General features: G+C 36.7%; 2 protein-coding genes across 13 annotated transcripts in view; both read right to left on the bottom strand.

The window, feature by feature from the left end:
* LOC141648394 (putative disease resistance protein RGA1) overlaps window positions 1–11569 on the bottom strand; it is a 94226-nt gene that overhangs the window by 60679 nt on the left and 21978 nt on the right. The window lies entirely within an intron of this gene.
* On the bottom strand, window positions 1435–8500 carry LOC141648397 (uncharacterized). 3 transcript variants are annotated; one of them, XM_074457045.1, is made up of 4 exons: window positions 8310–8466; window positions 3196–4400; window positions 2029–2592; window positions 1435–1831 (listed from the first exon to the last, which is right to left on the bottom strand). In XM_074457045.1, exon 2 carries the CDS (start codon window positions 4391–4393, stop codon window positions 3203–3205), a length of 1191 nt encoding a protein of 396 aa, XP_074313146.1. In that variant the 5' UTR covers window positions 4394–4400; window positions 8310–8466; the 3' UTR covers window positions 1435–1831; window positions 2029–2592; window positions 3196–3202. The 3 variants fall into 3 exon arrangements, 2 of the variants coding, with proteins under 2 accessions (XP_074313146.1, XP_074313147.1); XR_012546017.1 differs by lacking the exon at window positions 3196–4400 and having other exon boundaries at window positions 8310–8500; XM_074457046.1 differs by lacking the exons at window positions 3196–4400; window positions 8310–8466 and adding an exon at window positions 6287–8286.

Consider the following 11569-nt stretch of genomic DNA (forward strand, 5'->3'; position numbering starts at 1 on the left):
TTCTGCGTAAATGTTATGCATTTTCTTTACACGGATTGTATAGAATTTTATCATAATATTAATTCGAAGAAGTATTCCATAAGATTATTTTATATAATTTGTTGCGACACGGAATTTAGCGCATGTTCGAAAAGTCTGATATCTGAATAATTAAATACGTGCACACTCATGATGGGTCCCACCATAACCTGGATTCTCCAAAAAAAAAAATGCATTTATGACGTGGCGCACTGTACAATGAGTATTGTCTTCTGAATTTATATAGATAAGATTATATCGATGGAACATAAAAAAGTGGAATCTAGAGGAAAATTGGGTGAAAACATCCTGGGTGTAAAGTTCAATCCTCACCTAAAACAATCTTATAAAGTCTATGGCTATATTTAGAGGTGGTAATCGGGTCACTTTGGGACGGTTACGGATTGGGTTATACTGGGTTCGGGTTGTGTCGGGTTAAAAGTCGGGTCAGGTCAGATTAGGGACTTGCTTGCAATTTCTTAAATTTGGAAGCTAATTGCTACACCGTTGGAGATGGTCATCTAGAATGGCTTGGCTTAAGTAACCACTTTAATGAAACTAGTTGTTTAAATGAGTCCACCACTATCACAAATCAACCAATAGAAAATTAGCTAAAGAAATTTTGGTTTAATTTATTCTTAATTTTTGATTTATTCAATAAAAGCAAAGCTAGAAAGTTGTAGCATACGGTTGAAATGATTTAGTAGCTTAAAATGATTATAGCTTAGAATATGATGTTGAATTACCAAGCTAGAAAATTATAGCTTCCCATTGGACTTACTCTTAGCGTACTCCATCCTAGTCGCTCATTTCTTCCCTCTTTCCTTATTCATGCTAGTCGGATCTTTTTCCCTCTTTCCTTTCTTGAAATGTTTTATGTGGTTCAAATTTAATTGCATGTGGATAAAGTGTTTTGTATGGTCCAAAATCAATTTACTATTTCTTGTGCACGGGAAAAAATGAGCGACTAGGAGATAGTATGTTTTATCTTATATATTTAGTTCTTGATGAAAATTTCAGGTTTAAACAATGTACAAGTTATATTACTAGTAATTTTAAGAGAAAACAATTATGATAAATGTCAATTTAGTCTTATTTACATCATTATTAAGTTAGTTTATTATCTGGTCATGCATTGGGTTGAGGTAATATTGGGTCACGGATCGGATCGGATCGGTTCGGTTTAGGTCGAGTTCGGGTAGAAAAAAATAAGGCTCCTATTGATTATGAGGTTAGCCTAGGTCAATTTTGGTTCACCCAATTTTCGAATTCTGCCGAGTGAGGTCATCATCTTTTGTCAACTCTGGTTATGATTATGCCTCGAAGCCTAGTTGCCGACATCAGGAAAATCTAAATAGTATAAAAGCCAAGTTTTTTCTTAACAAAATATGTAAACGGGTCACGAACAACAAAATACATGAAAAATATCAAAACTTCATTACTGCAATTACAAAATAATTCGAAACTTCATTATGCAGCCCACATATCTTACTTACAAAAAAATACATCTCCGGGTCTGCGAGTAGATGATTAATGTCCGTATTAAGATGGTACTAAGACTCGGTTTGAGCATACACTAGAAACGATTCAAGAAAAAACCTACATAATCCATGCATTGCATGGAGCTAAACATATACAACATGAAACAAAAATGACGTTGCTAACAAAGAAACACCAAACTATAATTCATCTCTGAAAGCCTCTGTTTTCTTCAAGCAGCTCAGAGCCTCAGAATAAGATGCATAAGCTTTAATGATGGAAGCGTAAATGTCTGGTTGTCTACTCCTTTCACATATTTTGCGTCATTTAGGAACTGCAGTAGGTAAAACACAGTGACATTAAAATAGCTACACTGCATATGTATGAGCTTACAGGGTCCAAAATTGTGTAAGAAGCAACACCGGAATAAACTTAAGACATGCATCCGCGTGTGTTGGTTACTGCTCAAAAGTAAAGGTTTACAGCACAAAAACACGAGATGTTATAAATTCGCAGAAAAAAGGAAGTTACCTCATTGTGGTCATGGAATAGGTGTGGAGTATAAGCAATGGGAGAAAAGCGGATTGCAGGAAGCTCTTGTTGCCTACAATAGTGAGCATCAGTGGAGCCAAGGCACATTTCCGGCTTCTCGAGTTTCCCATCAGCTGTCGGTGGGACTGGGATATCAACTCATGCTTCAGCTTTAGACAGGTGCATATTCATGACAAACTTTGATAAACAAAAAGTTATCTAAACATCAGATGACAAATGAAAATTCTAATTTCAAACAATGGAGGGTTCTACCAACAAAGATCTCAGTTAACAAGAAGATCACAGAAGAACAGAAAAATAGCAAATGTTTTACACTTTTACCGTTTGGGCCTTATCTAGTTATCTTATTTAACTTTCAAAATAAGGTCAAAAGAATAACTTAATCGAGTATGATAAACGAAAATTCTTGTTTTGTAAGTTCATTGATTTTCAGGCCACTCTAACTTGATGGCATCCCTTCGTCCAATCTCTTCATGCAGCAAACCCAGAATCCTTTAGATTTCGGATAGCTTCTAAGTACTGCAAACTCAAACATTTCATAATCTGTGAACACAAAACACATTATTATTAGTGTCTGCAGATGGACAAAAATAGACCATTGATCCTCAAATCAATTACCAGTTTACTATTCAGACCAATCTGTCAACAAATGATCACAAATGATCTAAGATCGTCTTTTTATGTATTGCACCTCATTTAATAGAAGACAAGCTGGCAACATGATTCATATTGCATACAATGTCGGAGCCACATACGACAATTTCGAAATGTTGGCGGAACAGAAGCTAAATAACTTGAAATTTTCATGTATTTCAAGAAAGTAGAGAATACAGAGAATTCAAGTTTTCGGTCAAGGCCATGGAAAACACGTCGATCTGATTCCATGACCAATCAAATATTCCATGACATAACATAATATTTTATATAGCAATATTCAATAAAAAATTATGAGAAAACTGAATTCAAAGCTTCTATTTATCCGCATCTGGTTCACCAAAGTATCAGAAACAAGTAACTGCCCACATGACATTACAATCACAAGAAGGCTGCCAAAGAGAGAAAGGAAACAAGTTATGGATACCAATTTTATTAATTTTATTGAACCATTAATGGCTACGCAAGCTTAGATTCGTGTTCATGGCGCACCTTTTTTTTATTCCCACCAGTGAGTGAAGGAGATGTGAGGGATGTGTCGAATATTGGGCCACTCCTTGCCGCTTGGTTCTTGACACGCTTCTCTTAGGTCTGGACAGTCTAGGATCTCAAGTTTCTGAAGGGAAGTGATGTTCTGAATTGCGCCTAATGATTTGAGGCCAGTGCAAGAATCGATCGTGAGGGAATGAAGTGATGATAAGCAGCTTATCCACTCCGGTAGTCCTTTCAACGATTTACAATGACTAATGTCGAGGTCTTGAAGGGCAGTTAGGTGCTTCATCCCTCTAGGCAGCATTTGCAGAGTGCTAAGAGACTCTAACTTGAGGAAACGGAGATTGCGACTTAGGGATCTCCAAGGCATGTCATCCTCAAATTCCTCGTCCACTACAGGTATATCATCTAGTGATAGCGACTCCAAAGCAGTGAGATGTTCCAACACCCCTGAAACACTAGTCAGCCTTCTGCACCTACTAATCTCAAGTTTCTGCAAGGAAGAAGAGCTCTTGAACACCTCCTCGAATTCCGATAACCTCTTCAATTCATCATTGTCTCGTATCACGATATCCGTAAGACATCTAGCAGGCAGAGTAGTGAGATAACCCACACTGTCTACTTCCACATTTAATTTGAGATCTAAGTTTGGAGGTCCTTCACTTGGTAATATTCGTAACAACTTGTTGCTGAGCACTACCTCTAGTGATTCTAGGCTCGGACAAGGAGGAAGAGATGTCAACTTGGGGCATAATTCGATACACACTCTTGAGAGACGAGGAAATGGTGGTCGCCAATGTGGCATGCAGCTGCTGCTATCTTCTTCAGAGACCCCTCCCCGCCATTCTTTCAGTCTTTCCAAACGCCAAAGACTGAGAAACTCAAGGGATGGGAAAAAGGGTAAATCCTTTGACCCAGAACCACCACGGCCAATTGCATTGGTCTCCATGTGCTCCAAATTATTCAACATGGCAAGAGACAAAAATTTGAGATGCTTCAAATTACTCAACAATGGGATTCCGTGCAACCTTTGACAACCGCGAAGTTGGATGTTGACAAGATTAGGTAGAATAATTGACCAATCATCATGTGCTCTTCCCCATCTTGGAATTTCAGTGCCTTTAAATCCATCTAATCTGAACAGCATGAGATTTCGATTTGGCTGCAGCTTCTCCAACAGAGCCTCGTTATTGATCATACCAGCTCTACATGGAAAATTTATCTCTATGACCTTCAGATTCTTAATGTGCTCCAAATAACCGCCTTCCCATTTATTTTCCATCTTACTTACAAGGTTTCTGTCGATCTCAATTTCAAGCTGACCCCTTAAATTGACAAGTAATTTTAAGTCTTTCAATTGTCCTCCAAATTGCTTCCTAATTGAACTCACTTCACCAACTTTAAACTCGGTTAGGTCTCGTAGATTAGTTAACTGGCCTATGCCCAAAGGCATGCAAGTCAATCCTGAACAAGAACTTATATCCAAGAGCCTAAGATTTACTAATTTGCAAAAATCTTTCTGCCACTCGTTAAAACTATGACAGCCTAGCAAAATCAAACTCTCTAAATTATATAATCTTGTAATTGAATTGGGGAGTGTCTTGAGATTCTCATTATGAGAGAGATTTAGATATCTTAAATGTAGTAATTCACCAATTGACTCTGGGAAATTTACAGCATTTGGCACAAATAAGCGTAGTGATCTAAGGCAACGCCAATTGGCTACTAGAGTTTTCACCACGTCGGAGGGGATCTTTGTATTCATATAGCATGTACGAATATTTCCTTCACTGAATGAGCTTTTTGTCCATTCTTCCCCATCAAGAAATAAATGGCGAATTTTTTTGCTTAAGTTGCTTGACTGACTATTTGCCACAATAATGTCGTCCGCTGCAACTTCTTGAGCAAGATCGTGCATTAAATCATGCATTTTAAATGATATGGTACCACCTAAGTCATCTCTTTTCACATCTTGAAAAAAACATCGTTTTAGTAAGATTAGAAAGTAATCCTCACTATCACCAATGTATCCTTGCGCCATCCAAAGACTAATCATCTCTTGTTTGTTCATTTCAAAATCCTTGGGGAATAAAGCACAATACCTAAAACAATTTTTCACAGAAGGTTCGAGGTTGTTGTAACTGAGCTTTAAGATCGACATAATTGGATTTTTGGTAGTTTCAATGTGAGGTAGTCGCTTCTTTTCAAACGATTCCCATTTTTCTTGTGTTTGACCAAATAAAAGAGTTCCTAGAACTTTTATAGCAAGGGGAACATTGGAGCATTTTTTAACAATTTTTTTACCAATTGTAATCAATTCAGGGTCGTTTGTTTCATCCGATTCTCTTTTGAATGCCGTCAGAACAAACAAACGCCACGAATTCTCATCAGACAAACCTTGTAACATGTACTTTTTAGAGTGAGCAACTTTTCCTAATACCACTTCAGCTGTCTTCTCTGAACGGGTAGTAATGATAACTCTACTTCCTCTACCACCAATTGTCAAGTACTTGCTCAGCTTTTCCCACTCATTAGGATGTTCAGTCCATATATCGTCTAATATAAGCAAGTATACCTTATTTTTCAATTCTTCTTGAAGTTTTGTTTGCATGGACTGCATAGTGGAGACATCACTAGGCTTCTTATTTGTTGACGATTCTATAATATCACCTAATATTGCTTGGACATCTAATCCTTTTCCATCTTGGTCGGAGACACATGTCCATAACTTCTTCTTAAATCTAGTACCGACACTATCGTGATTATACACAAGTCGAGCAAGAGCGGTTTTGCCCAACCCTCCTATTCCCACAACAACAATAAATCCAACATTTTCCTCAACATTAGGGTCAAGCAACATGTCTACAACCGCTTTCACATCATCCTCCCTTCCAATTATATTCTCATGGGTTGCATTTAAAAAGGAACAAGTGTCCTCTTTCCTATTCAAAGTAGCCTGAGGGTCAACCTTAAAGTCATATCTAGCATGATTCTTAGTTATAGCATCTAATTTTTGCTGGATGCACTTAACCTCTTGTGAAGTTTTATAACTAAGAAGAATACGATTCTTAGATGAAAAGAAACGACTGACCTTATCTAAGACCTTCTTGGAGAACTTAGCACCTGGAGCATTGAGTTCCTTCTGCTTAGCGATAGTGATGACCTCATCAAAGAGATCATCAGCTTCGTAAAGAACTTGATTCAACTCGTCAACCCAGCGTTGTTCTACACGGGAGAGCTCAGGTTTTGCTTCCACATCGAGGAGCATGTCCTTGATGAAGGAGACAGAGTTGTTAAGGTTTTCGAGATCGGATTGCCAGTTTTTCATGTCATTGAGGACAGGAGATTGTAAGAGTTTAAAGACCGATTCAGCAATGGAGATCAATGCTCCCAAATCAGCCATAGCTTTGCGAAATAAGCAGGAGAGAAAAGGGATTAAGAGATTGTGTGTGTGTGTTTTGGAGTAATGACTATAACTTCACAAATTGTGATGTTTATGTAACATACAAGAGCTGCAGCAGCTTCCTAGTAGGTGTCATTGATGTCCATTGCTAAAACAGTCTTTAAAAAAAGTATTGCTAAACCATTTCAGCAGCTTCCTAGTAGGTGTCATTCAAGGTCTGAAAACACAAATCACAGTGCCCTTTTTTATCATCTTGTGAGCAAGTGGCTTCAGAGCCTCAAATTCTTTGGTGGAAAATTATCAGGGCCGAGGCTTACAGGCATGCTAAATGTTTGACTAGTTCAAGGATGATTTTTTTTTTATCCTCGCGAATGTGAATGTTAAAAAAAGAAAACTTTTAATTTACCAAATAAATCATAATATAGCTAAGAAAGACGGAGGCCAAAGATGAAATGGATGAGTATAATTAACTTGCATTTTTAAGTTTTCTCAAAAACTCTTTGAACTTTTTCTAAACATTTCATCTAAATTATCACTATACACTACTATTCTTGATTCAAAAAGCACCTAATTTTAATTGAAACGGTCTCACGAGTCACGACAAGCTCATCGTAAACCTATCACATAGTGGGTAGTTATTAATGTATAGTGTGTTATATACTACGGAGTATGTTTCACATCGTTTTAATTAAGACGGTCTCTTAAGATACTCCCTCCTAGTCTCTATTTTCTTTCCCTTGTTTGTGGGCACAAGATTTAAGAAAAAGAATAAAATAGGAGAAAGGGTGGTGTGAGATTTGGTGACATGAGAGAGGGATGAATAATTAGGAGTTAAATAAGGAATTGTGGGGCCAAAGAGTTGGGTAGGGTTTGGTCATAGGAGAGGATAAATAAAATAAGAGTAAAAGTTTCCAAAATAAGAAAGGGGAAGAAAAACTGAATAATCTGTTATAGGAAGAAAATACTCCCTCCTATAGTCCTATTCTCAATAACTCTCCATATTTCATTTTTTGTCTATTTACAATACTCTCTCTATTTCCTTATTTGGCAACTTTTATACTTATTTTAATCACCCCACCCGACAACAATACCCCCACAATACTCATACTTTATCTTATTTTAATCACCTTACCTCACAACAATACTTATTTTAATCACCTTACTCCACAATAATATCACACAATAGTGACAATACCTTCCCTCTCTCCAATCTCCTACCCCCACTACAATACTTTACCATATAATATCCTCTCCCTTAATTCTCGTGCCCTCCATGAATAGGGAGAGTTATTGAAAATAGGAGGGAGTAATGAATAGGAGGGAGTACTAATTTGGTTCTTGATATTCGTCTATTATATTCCTAAAACAATCGAAATATATGATTGATTCGAATTTTTCTACAAAACTTGACTATTTCTGAACATTTCCTGTAAAACTACCATCATAAGCCCATTTTTGCTAAAACAAAAGGCTTTTTTCATCCGTATCAATCATGAATGCAATCAGAATTAAGGGGAAAAAAAACGGAATTGCTTTCAAGTGTACCTTATATCATTACTCGTCCGCTACTGACTAAAATGAATTGAGAACTAAGAAAACAAAATAAAAGAGTTGATAATACAGATAGCAAGTGATGCAAGATAAACAACAATTGAAGCTACAAAATGGTAATTCAATGATAATACATGGAATTGAATTGACGAAAACTCACTTAAATTGACGAGACAATCGGAAGCCATTGATGAGAGAGTGTCCGCCGTATATGTTGAACAGACTGGAAATTGATTGATTAAGACTTGAGACCTTATGACGATCTTTTTAAGAAGAGTAGAAACCATTTACTCATCAAATTTTGGCTGTTAATTATTGACCCGATCCAAAAACACCAAGTGTTATAACATAGGACTAGAGATGGAAACGGATCATGGACCCTATTCAGATCCGCGGATCCGGACCCTGATGGATAGGATATGGATCCTAATTTTTCGGACCCCGTGGATATGGGTTGGATATGAATCCAGTTATTTGAAAATGGATCTGGATATGGATCTGGAAAATTTGGATCCGCCGAATATGGGTCGAATATGGATCCAACGTTAGTGTGGCGGATATGGATCTGGATCCTATCAGACCCTACCCAGATCCGGTTCATTGTCATCCCTACTAACACTACACAAACACAGTACACAAGTTGTAAGATGGCAATGGATCCTGGACCCTATCCAGATCCGCGGATCCGGACCCTGATGGGTAGGATATGGATCCTAATTTTTCGGACCCCGTGGATATGGGTTGGATATGGATCCACTTATTTGAAAATGGATCTGGATATGGATCTGGAAAATTTGGATCCGTCGGTGGGTCGGATATGGATCCAATGTTGGTGTGGCGGATATGGATCTGGATCCTATCGGACCCTACCCAGATCCGGTCCATTGCCATCCCTACATAGGACTGACTCAAAAGAAGAGAAGTTCAAAGGCCAAAGATAACACTTAATTTAACGCGAATGTGGTAATTAACCCTCATAACTTTAGTCAATAGTGAGATTAGGCCCCATAACTTACAAATGTAGTAATTTAGCCTCATAACTTTGGTAAAAGTGAAATTTAACTCAATTTCTCTTTTCAACTTAAATCATATCATTAAATCATCACTAAAACTTGTGAGAGACGGTCTCTCACTAAGTTATTGAGAGACCAATCTTTCGTACCATTTTATTTGTATTTCGTACCCTTTTTATTATTGTTCGTGACATAACAATTTCGTACCTATAAAACAATTTCGTACCTATTTATATAATAAATGTACCCATTTTATCATTAATCATGATTTGTACCTATTTTATTATCTTTAGTACCATTTTTTCTTAAAATTGTACAATAGTCTCTCAATAAAGCTTATTAAGAGACCGTCTCTCAGGAGACCTACTCATAAATCATTTAATATATAAGTTCATTGTACACTAATATTATTAACATTTTAAAATTATTTATTTAATTTACTAACATAATTTGTAGAATATTTTTAATATTTTTTACTAAGTTTATTATAATTCACATACATATGAGAGTATGTTTACAAGTTTTCAATTTTATTTAATTCATTCATATATTTCTTTCTAACAATGTGTACTAAATTGCATACACAATTTTAAATTTTTAATAAGTTTTATTGTATACTTATAAATTGTATTGATGAATGAAATTGAATTTTTTGGTGCAATTTTGGTTGAAAATAAAAAATTGGGTTGACTTTTTATCAAAGTTATGAGGCCTAATTACTAGATTTGTAAGTTATGGGGTTTACTCTCACAATTGACTAAAGTTATGGGGGTTAATCACTACTTTTGCGCTTAATTTAATTTATATTTTAATTTTATTTTAAAAACACAATATTTTATGATAAAAACTAGTAACGTATTTAAACGCGAAAGTGGTAATTGAACCCCATAACTTTTAGCAATTGTGAGATTAGCCCCCCATAAGTGTTATTTGTAGCAATTAAGCCATTTTAACTCTTTAAGGCTCCGTTTGGCACGACACTTCAGATAGCTTATTTGACCAAAGTAGCTTATTTGATCAAAATTTCAGCTACCTGATTTTCTTGCAAGTGTCTGACAAATAACTTATTTGGTCAAATAAGGTACTTGAAATGAAATGCTACCTCCATTAGCATTTGAAAAATCAGGTAGTTTAAATGATTTATTTTTCATTTTTTACCCTGAAATGCTACCTCCGTTAGCATTTGAGAAATCAGGTAGTTTAAATGATTTATTTTTCATTTTTTACCCCTTTATTCTATAATGTTAAATAATTTTCATATCCATTTACGTCATTTTACCAAAATCAGCTACCTTTTCAGCTAGTTTGTCAAACACATTTTTATATAATCAGTTACCTTATCAGCTCCTAATTTTCAGCTACCTTATCAGTTACCTTTTCAGGTTTCAGTTAGCTTTTCAGTTTTCAACTACATTTTCAGGTTTTCAGCTACCTTTTCAATTAGTTTTGTCAAACTAAGCCATAGTTTCGCCAAAAGTGAAATTCAACCCCTTTTTAAAAATTTCACAAGAATTAAAATAAAAATTCATTTTATTATAGTATTATACAATTTATTAACGGTTTTTTCCCATGGTACCCTCGAACTTTGTCACATTACACATGGTGCCCCTCATTTTAAGTTTCTACACATGGTACCCCTGTGCTTACCTTTTTCTTTCCCAAAATACCCTTTCCCAAACTTCCGTCATAACACCGTTAGTTTACATCCCCTAAACACTACTTTGCCTCTTGCTTTTACCCATAACACATCTTCTAATCACTAATCTTCAATTCTTCATCTTCTTACACACTAATCTTCAATTCTTTATCTTCTTACATTACATTATAAAGCCTAATATCACCCATCCCCTTTACCACCGCCACTACCACTACCACTGTCCACCATCACAACCAACGACGCCATCCAATCCCACCACCACTGATGACGCCACTCTGCCGCCCTCTCGCCGCCGACATATCTATCTCTTATTATTCGCCAACGACGCATTTTAGACCCACGGCCCCACCCTTAAACGACCAGATCTGGTGTCTTGAGGGGAGGGGAAAGAGTTTTCGTGTTTCAAGGAGGAATTTTTTGGTGTTTTATGTGGTGATTTTGGAGGTGAGTAGTAATTTTAAACGGTAGAAGAAAAGGAATAAAAAGTTCGGTGTGGAGGTGGACCGGCTCGCGCGGTGGCAGGTATGACTTGCCGGCTGGCGGCGACCTGTTGCTTGCCGGTGTGAGTCACGATTATGGTGGTTGGTGTTGAGTGTTGGTTTTTATTGGTGGTTGGTGGGTCTTGATGATTCTTGTTTGGGGGAATGAATAATGAGAGGTGGTTGAGTTTGAATTGGTGGTGTGTGGCCGGTGGTGTGGTGGTAGTGGTGTGTCGAATGGTATGTGGTGGTAGGGTGTGTCGAATATGTA

Source organism: Silene latifolia, chromosome 3 (assembly GCF_048544455.1).
Source record: "Silene latifolia isolate original U9 population chromosome 3, ASM4854445v1, whole genome shotgun sequence".
NCBI classification, from domain to species: Eukaryota; Viridiplantae; Streptophyta; class Magnoliopsida; order Caryophyllales; family Caryophyllaceae; genus Silene; species Silene latifolia.

Coding starts and splice junctions, on each gene's coding strand:
- LOC141648397 (XM_074457045.1), bottom strand. CDS start 4,393: ATGATCAATAACGAGGCTCTGTTGGAGAAGCTGCAGCCAAATCGAAAT.